The sequence below is a fragment of the Ursus maritimus genome, unplaced genomic scaffold (genome assembly GCF_017311325.1).
Source record: "Ursus maritimus isolate PB19 unplaced genomic scaffold, ASM1731132v1 scaffold_3, whole genome shotgun sequence".
Taxonomy (NCBI): domain Eukaryota; kingdom Metazoa; phylum Chordata; class Mammalia; order Carnivora; family Ursidae; genus Ursus; species Ursus maritimus.
This window is the reverse complement of record NW_024425563.1, coordinates 434,532-448,268: the sequence shown is the minus strand read 5'-3', so window position 1 is coordinate 448,268 and position 13,737 is coordinate 434,532. Positions and strand designations below refer to the sequence as shown.

Genomic DNA, 13,737 nt, shown 5'->3' with positions numbered 1-13,737 from the left:
CTTGGAGCTGAGCTAATGTGAGAGGAGGGCAGAATATACGACCACTGAGAGTAACAGGTGTACATTCAAGAACCTCGGACTCCTCCCGAGAATATAACTTATATATATTATGTATGTTCAAACATGTGGAGGACTTCACTTCTGGCCATGATGGAGTAGCCAGACCTAAATTTATCATCCCACGTTAGCTTAAGAACCAGACAAAATGTATGGGACGATGGGGTCTGGGCTGGACCACATGAGACACTGGACACAGGAGTGCCCTGAGAGTATGGAAACCAACTGAGGTGAGCCTGACAAGTATTCCCTGCCCGGACGGTGTCCAGGCCATGGTTCTGGCATAAGGACCCCAGAGAGATGTGAGTGGCTGCCCTGAGTTGAGGACACAGGGTGAAGAAATCAGGAAGCAGGAGGTTCCAGAGAGAGCTAGAGGCCTCTGAAGACCCCTCATCTTCAGCCAATCAGCACAGGAGGGAGCAAACTACCTGAGGCCAGGAAAGATGTCCCCAAGAGGAGCAGGGGACAATTCCCAGAGCACAAAGGGCTGCGGACAGTACCCATTCCAGCAGTGATGAGAAATCCCGTAACACTAGGGCATCAGATGAGTGAGGCCACATGATCCCAAGATTAAAGGCTGTTGGGCCTGCCTATCAAAACTTAAATCAAACCGTGAAAGGCTCAGTGTTTCCAAGTTACTTACTTGCAAATGAGAACAAAGCTCCAAAATATTTAAAGGAATAAAAACCTCCCCCAGCACTCAATAATGTAAAATTCACAATGAAAAATGACTAGGCAACCAAAGCAGCAGGAATATATGACCCATAATGAGGGAAAATAATTCGTAGAAGCAGATCCAGCAATTATACAGACGACAGAATGAGTAACAAGGCACCAAAAACTCTCACATAGTAAACACAAGAAGGTACAGGAAAGACACGGAAGAGAAAAAGATCCAAGTGTTTACTTCTGAGATGAAAAACACACAGGATGGGATTGACAACAGAAGAGACACTTGAGGCAGGGAAAAATCTGAGGAAAATATTGGCCAAAAATTTTCCAAACTTTAACAGCAGCAGACTTTTCATCAGTAACAATGCATGATGGTCCTTTAAGAAAATAAAACTGATAGACCTCTTACCAAACTGATCAGGGGTAAGAGAGGGAACATGAAAATTACCAGTATCAAAAACAAGAAAGGGGACATCTTTCTAGGACATTAAAAGGACAGTAAAGGGATATTCTGAATAATGTTGTGCCAAGAAATTCAACAATTTAGATGAAATGGATGAATTCCTTGAAAGGCATAAATATAAAAAATCATTAAGAAAAAACAGATAATAGGTCTATATCTATTAATGGAAATTAATTTGTATTTAAATGCTTTCTTACAAAACTACAGGCCAAGATGGCCTCACTGGTGGAATTCTCCAAGCCTGTGAGGAAAAAACCCAACTCTACATAAACTCTTCTAGAAAAATGCCCAGGAGAGAACACTCCCCAACTCATTCTATGAGGACTGCATTACCCTGATACAAAAACTAGCATTACAAGAAAACAAACTTACAGATTAGTATCTTTCATGACTAAGATACAAAAATTCATCACAAAATTTTAGCAAGTTAAACTGAATACATAAAAAGGATATTACATCATGACCAAGTGGAGTTTATCCCCAAATAAAGGTTTGCAAGGTTTAATATTGAAAATCAACAATATGTTTTACCATATTTACAAACATAAAAGGAAAAACCATATAATCATCTCAATAACTGCAGAAAAGGCTTTGAGAAAATTCAACATCCATTCATGAAAAAAACACTGAGCAAACTAGTTAGTAGCTGGAGTAGAAGGAAACTTCCGAAAACAACAGACTTAATGATGAAACTCTGAGGCTCTCCCCTTAAGACCGGGAAGGAGGCGAAGATGTCTCCTCACTCCAGAGGTGGGAGGGCCACAGCAGGGGAACAAGGCAAGAAAAGGGAGTGAAAGGTACCCAGACTGGAAACACGGAAGTAGAAGTGACATTATTAGAGAAAACATGACTGCCACATAGAAAGCAATCCTAAAGTATCCACAAAAAGCTGACAATAACCAAGTACAATATCAATATACAAAAGTCAGTTGCATTTCTAGATACTAGAAACAAGCATCAAAAGTTGAAAATTGAAAAAAAATTACATATCGAAAAGTATGAATTACTTAGGGATAAGTCTGACGAAGATGTATTGATTATGATGATGGGTCCCATAAACTGTACTCTTTAAATCCGTGCAGCAATTTGTACGTTGGCTCTATTTCTACGGTTCTATTAAGAAATTCAAATAAAATACCTCTACTTCGAGGTCCTGGCGCTTGGGATTGTGAATGAAGAAGGTGAAGTTTTCCTCCCACACAGGCTCATTGGTTTTGTACCGAATCTGAAAGAAAGAACCAAATATCAGCTCTCTGACATTTTCTGTGGAAAACGCCACCAACACTGTGTTTATTCATTTACTGTGTTTGGAAGCTTAGGATGACTTTAATTAAGTTCCAAGTCATTTATTTACTGAGCAGTGCTACTATATATTACTTGTGAAAAGTGTTCACAGACGGAAATGGTCCAAAGCTTTTAGAGTGCGTCAGGGAAATGAACTGTTATGAAATCCCAACTGCGTGCCCATCTCAATGACAAGACGTCATCTGCTCTGTCTGGCCTCTGTTCTACCTCTTCCTCTACATAATGCTGGTAAGTCAGGAAGCTTCTTAAATTGTGAACATTTAAAAGTGAACAATGGCCTATAACTTTAAATAATTCCTGAAATGCTTTTCTTACATTAAGAAAGCAGAAGACATTATAGCAACAGCCATGACCTCTCAATTTTTAAATAGAATTGCGTTTGTTGAATTTTAAGGACTGTTGGTTATCTTTCAAACAAAATATTTATAGCGCATTCAAAGGAAACTTAGAAATTTATCGCATGTCATTTATCTATGAAATCAAGCAAAAAGCATATTATATTTTTAATGTTATTTTAAAAAAACGAACAATATATTTGTTACCCTATAAAGAAATAGTTATCTATGAGTTGATTTGAGAAAACAAGAGAAAGATATGGAAATCAACAATCTCACACCTACACCATCAGCCAGCTGACCATTCTCATCTAAGACTTGTGACAGTGACATCACAGGAAACTAGTCAGAATCTTACCTTGCTCTCCTGGGCCTTGTGTCCAACTGACATCTGGACAAGAGGGTTTGGATTGCTGTTTATTTTCTTCCCTGACTATCCAAAAACAAAAAACAGACAAAATAAGTAAGCATACATCTTGAAATGGGGCTTACTAAAAATGAGATTATTGGCTCATATTAATAGTCACTTCTATTTATTTCTGATACTTCAGTTACAGGGAATATCTGGGAACAATTTAATTGGAAAATAATTGCTGAGCATATCCCAAAGCAAAATTGTATCTACTGTGTGAAAAATTAAGAAAATTCCTGTTTGCATATGATTTTTAAATGCTAAGGTCTTTTATTTTTAAAGCAAGTTATTTTGGAAAAATGGAATCTTCCGAAAATCTTTAATGCTAATTCCAGCTTTCAGAACTTATCTTTCTCGCATAAGAAGATGAATGTGCAGCGAATGGAAACAGAAAGCATGAGGAAGGGCAAAGGTAGGAGTGTACAATTCAGAACAGTCCCCTGGTTGAAATAATAAAGATACTACAAAGTATCAGAGACGTCTTCATGTTTTTAACTTAGTACCTTCTGTGCAAACATGTAGCTATCAGATATCGAATCTTGCTTACCAGCTCCTAAGTAATTCTCACTGGAAGAATAAACATCAATCTAGAATTGCATTAAATTAAGCAGATATAAATATGAAAAAAATTCAGGAATAAGAAAAAAATGGTAAGAGGCATACTTTAGCAGACGGGTGATAGAACGTAGTAAAACACAACATATATGGGACATGAGGTTTATTTATAACTTAGCCCCACAAGAAGATGCAGTTAAATATCTGTGTTAGTGGGAATTAGAAGGTCACAAAAGTGTTTTTTAGTTAAACAATTTCAAAGTCAATCCTCAACACTGCAGCAATGACAGAGATAGGCATCAAATTCATATGCTTATCAGAATAAAATATTACTAGCCCAAACATACTGTGACAATTTATTTTCTGGTTCATCTTTCTGATGAAAATAAATTCTGCAAAATGAAATAAATATTGTTAAAAAAATATCCAAGGCTATAGACTACTGTGGCAGAGAATACTAACTTTTCCCCTAAATCCTTCCTTTAATACTGGAAGCCCGGAGTTCCAGCTGAACACAAGTCCTCTGTACAAGAAAATTCCATTTCTGAATTTCCCTTGTACTTGGGTGTGGCCAGGTTAACAGTCTGGCCTTCAAGGAGTGGTGTCCTCCCTTTGCGATGCCATTTTTGGCTGGAGGAATTTGAACGGCAGAGCCACGGACCAGGATTCCGTTACATTCTAGGGAAATAAAATTGTCTTAAGCTATAGCAGCTTCTGATACAGCAACTGCATTGATACAAAAACTGTTTCTTGGCTAATATAAGTCACTTCATCTCCGAAAAAGTAGCCATTCATTCCTAGAGTTACTGTATCTTATCAATTCTGAGACACTTTTTTTTTTTAAACTTTCTAACATCTCTTGAAAACAGAATGAAACTTACAATTGGTTTTTAGGCAGGTCCCAATTGTGAGACAGTTGTTCTTGCTTTAACTGATTTATTTTGCTTCCATTTTCCTTTTGTTGTGTGTGATGTAATAAAAATCTGTATTTATCCTAAGCCTAAAAATTCTTCTAATAAACAAACACTATCAAGCCCTAACTGGAATTTTTTTTTTTTCTTTCTTAGTGGTACATAAATTAGTGGTGTATTTTTAAATGAATGATGTTTTACACTTCATGAAATAAGGTAAAACCACTAAGTCTTCTACCATGCTGCTATATTCAAAATGCATGAGCACAAGTCGGACATATGGGCATAATGAAAACATGAGTTTTCATTTATTTTTTTAACATTTTAAGTAGGCTCCACGCCCAGTGTGGGGCTTGAACTCATGACCCTGAGATTAAGAGTCACATGCTCTACTGACTGAGCCAGCCAGGCACTCCAAAAATATGAGTTAAGTTAGACTGTCTTGAATTAAATTTCAGCTGTTTGCAATTGATTACTGAGACTTACATATTTCATCTATTTGAAACTTGGTTTTCATGTCTGAAAAATGGACACAAAACCATTTCCAAACAAACCTTGTTAGGTTTAAATGAAATGATGTCATAACAATTAATTGCTACACTGAGCTCTTTTACATGCATGATCTTATTTACTTGATAACTCCAAAAAATATCATATCACTTCCAGTCTATAAATAACAGAGGATTAAAAATCTTGCTATAGGTCACACTGATGAGTGGGCCAGGCTGCAGTTCAAACCCAGACAGTCTGACTTAGAGCCTTCATTCCCAACCATAATGTCTTGCTGGTCAATGATCCTCAGATTTCAAAGAAATGGTGAGGAGAGACTGTTGATCTCATTCCTTCCAGTGTTCTGAGAACAGTTACTTCAACGGCTGTGCTAACTAGTACTGCAAAGGAGTAATTCACTGCTAGGCCACACTTCATCTCAGGGTAGGTAAGGGCTTAATAAATCCTGTGTCAGAAAGCAGAAACTATTTGTCTTGCTCACTTTTAAAACTGAACTTATTTTCCTAGATGAAGTTGATTAAAAACCATTCCTGATTCCTTTGGATAGAATTTTCTTAAAACAATTACACTTGATCTACCCCCCAACCCAAATATTTAAGACTAAAATGTTCAAGAAATCAGAGAAAAAATAAAAAAACACTGTAAGTCATAGAAAAGTTAACAATTTAGCCAGAAAATACATGTTCATGTTGTTTTAGGGAGTGGAGCTTAGTTTTCAATATACCTCATTTAATGAAATTTAAAGCTTCTCGAAAGATCTGTCACCCAAACCCAGCAGCACCAAAAGCCATGAGGTCACCAACTCAGAAATGGCCCTAACTTAGCATATTGGAAGAGGTGATTTCTAAATGGATAGTCACAGTGCACAAGGAAGGAATACCTTGAAATCATAATCTAAAAATTGGTTAAGTTTTTAAATAGACCTTCTATTTCACCATTTTCACAAATTCAAATCCAATTAAAATGCAGATGATTTAAAACCATCGTAGATACTGCTGCCTAAGGCCAAGAGGCGAGAAGTCTAATTTATCATACTGGTACTTTATAAAATTTATCTTCAAAGTTGACAAATTCTTCTAACTACTAATTCTCAGGTAACAAAAAAGGATTTCTCTAACTAGACAACTAATTACTACATTAGTAGGCAGGCAATTTGTCAATAGACCCATGAGAGTTAAAAAGCATCATCTCTTTCAATATGTTTCAATTAACTTTTCAAAGGGAAGCTATTAGTTTACCTTTAAAGCTTTCTGAACTGCAGACTTCTTCAAGACATCAGGGTTAAATTCTAATGGGTTACTCTTTCAAGTCAGAAGAAAATGAATATACCAAGGGTTAATAAAACATGCAACGAGGAGTTTATGTAAGGTTAATGACACGAAAATTTATGAGAACAAAAAAATCTTTAAATGAAAACCACCAACAAGAATGACACAAAAAACCAGTAAAACTCATTTTTAGCACATACAATTCTTTACACCCAAGATTTTATCTTAGAATAAGCCTTTATAAATATCAAAACACATTTCTTCTATGATTACTATGTTCCTTTAGGATTATTGTTCTTTTTATACTCCCAGCCCTCTTGTCTTTGGGATTTGAAAAACCCAGGAGTGACACTTTAAGAAAGGATTCTATTTCCTATCCTTTACTTGAATAAACCCCTAAAATATCAACCATAAATACACTACAGGAAAAACTACAAACAAATGTGCTGTACATGCTCAAATTGCTCTCAAGTCAGATCGTATCCTAGCCTAGCAGATGTTACTTTACTTCCTTCTGAAATTTACCCTCTCCGCGCAAAACCACAGCAGGAGTGGGCCTTCTCCACTTCACTCCCATTTTCTCCCGAGCATCAAATGCAGAAGCTGATCACATCATTTCAAAAGTCTGTCCTGGCTTTAAAGTTCTATTATTATGGGTTTTATGTTCTACTTTTATTCACTTTTTAAAAAATCCATTACTTTCTTGCCTTCAAGAGGGCAAGACTGAGTTGTTTTACAAGCTCCTTCAAGGACTAACATTTAAGATTAAAGATTTTATCATGTTAGTTGTAATTATTTTCATATGACAAACTGGTTTTTACTATGTTTTCATTAAACAGATGATTTCATAATGAAGAAAGATGGACAACTAGCTTCCCTGCCTCCTGTGGCCATGGCAGGTTAGGCCAGATGAGAAGATAAAAACATCTGGCCAAAAGGAATTAATGTGATATGAAGGCCAGATCACTGAGGTGGCCTGTGGAGCTTTAAAACTATGGGACCCACCAGATTGGCCTCTAGCAGGAGCCTGGACAGGTGAGGCTGGGAACCACTACCCCGAGGTGTGAGGACTGACAATCCTCAGGTGTCCTAAGACCCTTCTCTGAAGCTCACTTTGGATAGATGTGATCGAGGCTAAGTGTACATATTATCCTAACATGCATCAGTGAAAGCAAAACAAGGAGAGAGGCCATGGTGTGGGTCAGGGTGCTAGAGGAGCACTGTGAGACTGTGGGAAGCTGCACAGGCTTGAAGGAGAGACAGGCCAGATCACAGCAGTTCACGAGTAGGAGCCCACTGTGAGCCCTGGATGTGACTGCACCTTCCACCCTTGGGCTCTTCACCGTCACTGGAAGCAGTAAAGCTACCTGTACTTTTTAAAGATTTTTACCTTTAAGTAGTCTCTATACCCAGCATGGAACTTTAACTTACAACCCGAGATCAAGACTTGCATGCGCTCCCAACTGAGCCAGCCGGGTGCCCCCAATTTGTTTTTAAAGACTTTTAAGTAATGCCACCTGTACTTTTTAAAAGTGAGATGGCACCTAGCATCATCAAACCCAACGGTCTTCACATTACAGAGCTAGCATTTTTATGTATAAAGTAGGCGATGGTATGAACAGTCATCTCAGATAAACTCCATGAACTTACAAACTTGAAGTGATAACAAATTCACTTTAAACTAGGATGGAGTAGACAGCTTAGTTCAAATTCCAGCTCTGCTACTGACTAGCTGTGATCTTGGGTCTCTAACCCCAGTCCCCACGGTCTATGTGTTGTCTCAGTTTCCTTATCTGAAAAGTGATTATGGGGGCCTGAGACTAAATGAGGCATACAGGTAGAGCCCTTGGAAGGTGCTCAGCAAATGTATGCTGCTGTGTAAGTCGCAGGTTGTAAAACTAGCCACTGGGAGCCAGAGAACACCCTCAGCATTCCAGTTTCAAATTCAGCCCGAAATCTGACCGAAAGGAGGGCAAAGTACTGACAGTCTACATTGTCAAGAGGCTGTTTCCAGTACAAGAAAAAGTCCTGGCCTGCTAAGGGTTTGCAGATGGCCTCACTGGTGGTAATGCATGTACAGGGTTGGAAATTAAGTATTCTGAGTAGGTAGAAGCTAAGAGTCCATTGTGCCTGGCCTTTATTAGAAATACCAACGCTCTCAGGCCTTTGGGGCAAAACTGAGAAAGCAATGATTTAACTTCACACTGAAAACCAATGGGTTTAAAAAAGAAAAAAGGCAATCAAATCCGTTCAGACTTATTTTGTAAAACATTTTGTTGATGCCTATATTCGAATCATTAAGCCCTAGTAGTATGTGATTTTGATAATGCGGAAGGAAAGCTAGTTTTGATAACCTAGCAATGTCTTAGCTAAATATTATAAAGCAATTAAAAAATCCTGACACAAGGTCAGAGATATTTCCCTTAAAAAAAGCAGTTACAGAATGAGAAAAAGTAACTAGGAAAGCTACTGCAGACTAATAGTTTATGCGGCAGCTGTCGTCTACAGACAGCAGCTTACAGTACAACCTACCACTAAGAAACACCTAAAACAAAGTCATTTCATGAAAAAGTGACAGAGAATGGTTGCCAATATGCACCAGTGACCTCATTTTGACTTTTAAAATGACTTTAAACAGGAAAAAGCAAAGAGTGAGGAGACCATGGTTATCATTTCCTACCTGTGTGACTCTCAACAGCTCGCCAAACCCTTCAGGGTCTTGATTTCCCTCAACTCTAAAATGGGACAAAATACCTGTTCTTCAAGTTTTGCCCCACCCTTCTTTTTTAAAATAAGAATAAACTGAAAATGCACGTGGAAATAGAAATGAAAACTCTTAAAAAATGCAAAACACTACTACTAATGGATTCAAAGGCCACAGAACTTTAAGGGTCTCACTAGCTACTGAGTTAAATCCATCTAGAAAGAGTAACTTTCTAGACTAATGACTAGGCCATTGGTGACCTTCTCTGACCTTAAAGCAAGAAAAAAATCACTACCTGCTAAAAGCACCAAGAACAGTACCAGGAATCAAGGCCCCAGAGCAAGAACCCCAGGAAACAGACATAATGAGATCAGAATCAGCTTCCCAAGTAAGGGTTAGAAATATTTTTTCTCCCTCAGGGGCTCTGGTTAAAATGTGAGGGCGAAGGTAAGGTTCCAGGGTTAACAGGTGGCCTTCTGTCTTCACTGACCATCCCTATGGCACAGCTGGCTCTTTCAGGAAAGCCATGTTCTGACACTTCCATGTTTCACCAGGAGGAAAAAGTAGATTTAAGGAAGTTTTTTGGAAGCTTGCAAATCAATATTTACATCTCACATTGAGATGAACCACAAGAAAATCAGTTTTAATCATTACGGCTTCATTTCTTCCTCAGAAGAATTTTTATCTTTATTTTTTTACGGGCCAGTAGCAGCTTAGGAACGTAAGGCTTCTTCATAACTCACCAGGTTTGTTCATCTCATCATCAGACGTAGTCACCAAAGTTGGTTACAGCAGTGTTACTTTTACAAAACAAGCACAAAAGAAACACACACACAGTACTGAAATCATGCAAGAAAGTTAAAAACGCATGCCACACCATTCCACCACTGAGTAGATGGCATTAGAAGTTCCAGCCCACATTCTAGCAGTCTCCATTAAAACAAAAGGAAGAAAGAACACTGGAGAACTCACAAATAGTGCTCTATAGACTGAGGTAGTATTTTCACAAAACACTAGTCCCGACGCTCGCCTCTCTTTTAAGTAGCCACACCCAAAGTTTCCCTCGTAGATACTCTTAGGAAAGTGGAAACAGGAGGAGAAAGCAAAGAATGGTGGATTGCGGTCAATGAACGCACAAGAAGCACTAATAAATAGGAGTGCAAAAGGCAGAGTCAAAGCATCCCATAGAAACGCAGGAGACCTGGTTGGCAAACGCTCCCATTTAAAATAAACACCCAACAGGGCAGCGGTTTTGCAAAGATCCTTTGCCTCTGACAGCCAGAGCATACTTCATGCACAAAGTGCCATTTTAATAGATTAATAAATTCACTTTTTGCTTTTGTTTTGCTTACGTGATGTTATTTAAATTTCATTTTAACGTGACAAAATACACAGTTCGAAAGAGGCCTAATTCTTTTTTGCCAATTTACTAATACTATTCTTTGTATCCTAAAATATACAACAAATTCACTTCCTTCAGGAATTATAAAAGACTTTATAACAAACATTACTGTGATTAAAAACAAAAAAGTTCTAGTGTATGAGAAATTCTGTAGGAAGGTTAAACAATAACAAAACAACTTTCTCCAAGTTGAAATTATAACAGAAAAAGTCACAGAGTTCTAACTGGAAGACTGGCCAAAAGGTTAAGGTAATGCTTTAAGAAAAAGTAAGAATTCGTGAAGTTAAAATCAGTCAAGAAACCTTCACTGAAAGAAAGAGCACAATATATATAATTACACACAGTGTTCAAATATATCTTCCCAGTATAAAAAAAAGATCAATTACATTTTGTTAAAAACTTATAAACATAGAGATGCACAAAGTACCATTATTTGCTTTTGAGTTAAGTACAAGTAAAACACAACTGAAAAACCCTGAAAGGCACTAAGTGAAACTAGAGTGTGTATTTAATGGGATATAGGAAACAGTCTAGCTGTGGTGAGGTGAGGCTAGGCACAGTCCAACATGAGACACTCAGATGCAAACTGTGAAGGTCAGTGAACACTCGGCTTCCTTGTCTGTCTCCACCAAGTAGATGCCAACAAGGGGAGGACACAGGGAGACTACACGCAAATGCACTTGGATGGATGAGAATTTATTATAATTTTGGGAGGAAAACGGCCTGTATCTGTAGTCTTTCTTTCACCAAATGAAATAAAGAATGGTCAACTCTTGAATAAGTGAACTGGCACTAAAAAAAAAAAAAAAAAGACCACAACAGTATATATGTCTATAATGATCACATTACCCTAAGTAGCGGGTTTAAAGTATGGTGCTGGAGGGTCACATCAGGTTTCACGTGAATGGAAACGGCATGATTTTTCTTCCCCACAGTCACAGTCTTTACCTATAAATGCCGTACTTCAGTTTTTTCTAAGAGCAAAACAGTTCTGATGCGAATGAGGAGGATCACCTGCTCTGGGCTGCAGGAGCCGAGTGTGACCACGAGCTGGGGCGGGAGCACCAGAGGCTCCACTCAGCAGCCCCGCTCTCCTGGCAGCCCGTCTGTCGTCCTACTACGCTACAGCCAGGAAGGACTCTGGGCTTGTAGGCAGAGCTGCTTCGTTTTATTCCCATGCCAAATAGAGACAATTTCCATCTTTAGGCAACTCTATTTTTAATAATTAGTGATTTTCTACAGGATACTTTCTTCCCTAACTACCAGGCACATTCTTTTCCTATGTAATGGAGATTTCTTCATAAAACATGTCAGAATAAAAATAATTCTGAACATCCTGGATAAATCCATAAGATGTATAAACAAAAATTATACTCATGAAGCAAATACACCCTGATCCCTCCCTCCCCTTTGCGGCTCTCTCTGGTGGGAGTGAAGTGAAGACAGAGGAACAGTAACAGGTGACACAGTGTGGCTGAATGCAGCAAGATTTGCTACCAGGAAAGGAGCACCCAAGGGAGCTCCCACGGCATTACCTACCGGAAGGTTCCTTGCTGAATCCAAATACAAGATCAGCAATGAAGAAGAAAGACCATCATTGGCTTGGTCTTTGTCAGCCCTGATGTCTGTGAGCACCTATGAAAAAAGGATGAAAAGCCTCAGCAGATGTATTTCCACAAGACTTGACTATTTCTACTTGATTAGGTCTGTAATGCTCAAGAAAAGAAGAAGGGTGGGGAAATAAACCACCCACTACGTGCAACACAGAGAGAACGAACACAATAAATATATTTTAAGGGGCGCCTGGGTGGCTCAGTCGTTAAGCATCTGCCTTTGGCTCAGGGCGTGATCCCAGGGTCCTGGGATCGAGCCCCACATCAGGCTCCTCCACTGGGAGCCTGCTTCTCCCTCACCCACTCCCCCTGCTTGTGTTCCCTCTCTCGCTGGCTGTCTCTCTGTCAAATAAATAAAATATTAAAAAAATAAATATATTTTAATGACAAGAATCTATATGACTCAATTAAATAAAGCAGAGGTGATCTGTGGCTCTCCAAACCTCCATTCTATATCAAGTACAAAATATGAAGATTTCATAAACCAGGCAGAATGACCTGTAAATCTTTCTTAAAAACAAAACAAAACAAAACAAATTATCTTTAATTTACCCCTGATGTGACTGCAGTGACTTTCAGCATAATAATCAAAATTATTGCTGTTATTTTTCTAAGCCAAGTAGCAACACAACCTAAAGACATTAATCTCAGCTGTGAGGGGTGGTGGTTGTCATGGGAAACACTTCACAGCACCTTGTCGAGGTTTGAAGCATTTGGCATTAACGTGAGCCACTCCAGTTTCAAGTGCAGCTTTCCTCTGGGAACCTCGTCCAGAGCAAACCACTGAAGAGAGAAGGTGAACGTTCACAAAGGTTCTCCTGAGCCAACCTTTCCAGTCAAGCAGTTTCCACAAATGTCACAAGCTGCTCACTGTGAGGGACCAACAGTTCCTGATTAATGCTGAAGGACCAAGTCCTACCATATTTCGCTTTGCGCTCTGAATGAGCCGATGGCCCCAGAGGATGACAAGAGCAGTGGGCTGGAACTTGCCCAGCACTGCCTGCTGTCCAGGGGACGTGCTGAGCGCTTCACTTACATGAACACAACCACTGTGGAGTCGATACCATTTTCATCTCTTACACACAAGGATTCAAATGTCTTCTAGTACTGTTCAGTACTGTCAGGCTTCTATGTATGGACTTTAACAGAAGTCATGAGCCAGAAGATCATGTAACATTGATCCCAAATGCTGAATTTCATTATCAAAGAAGTTAACATGTTTGTCTTTATTCACCACTATGTACTACTTAATGAAATAGTATACAAGTGTTTCAGCTTAAAAACCACAAAACAATTCATCGGAGATAATCCCCAAACACTCGGTGTTAAGAGACGGCCCCGAGGACTGCATAAGAGGGAAAATGTGTTACTTAAAAGCAGTGAATCTCAACACTTATTTGGTTAATTATGCCCTATTATCACAATTATACCCATCTTTTAGAAGCCACCTCAAAATTTTCCTTTTTTTAATATTTTTTATTCTGATGGCAATATCCTCCTTGAAGTAGTGTGTGCTTGCTGTCAATTCCC

The 13,737-nt window shown here is 38.6% G+C and overlaps 1 protein-coding gene across 4 annotated transcripts in view; it reads right to left on the bottom strand.

Moving 5' to 3' along the window:
* ESYT2 (extended synaptotagmin 2) overlaps positions 1 to 13,737 on the bottom strand; it is an 80,994-nt gene that overhangs the window by 11,840 nt on the left and 55,417 nt on the right. The window contains exons 12-16 of one of the 4 annotated variants that reach the window (XM_040643743.1): positions 12,901 to 12,990; positions 12,134 to 12,229; positions 6,459 to 6,521; positions 3,191 to 3,265; positions 2,331 to 2,417 (exon numbers count right to left, since the gene is read on the bottom strand). In XM_040643743.1, the coding sequence (XP_040499677.1) occupies positions 2,331 to 2,417; positions 3,191 to 3,265; positions 6,459 to 6,521; positions 12,134 to 12,229; positions 12,901 to 12,990 (411 nt within the window). The remainder of the gene's footprint in view (positions 1 to 2,330; positions 2,418 to 3,190; positions 3,266 to 6,458; positions 6,522 to 12,133; positions 12,230 to 12,900; positions 12,991 to 13,737) is intronic. The other 3 variants (XM_040643745.1, XM_040643744.1, XM_040643746.1) reach the window with 3 other exon arrangements.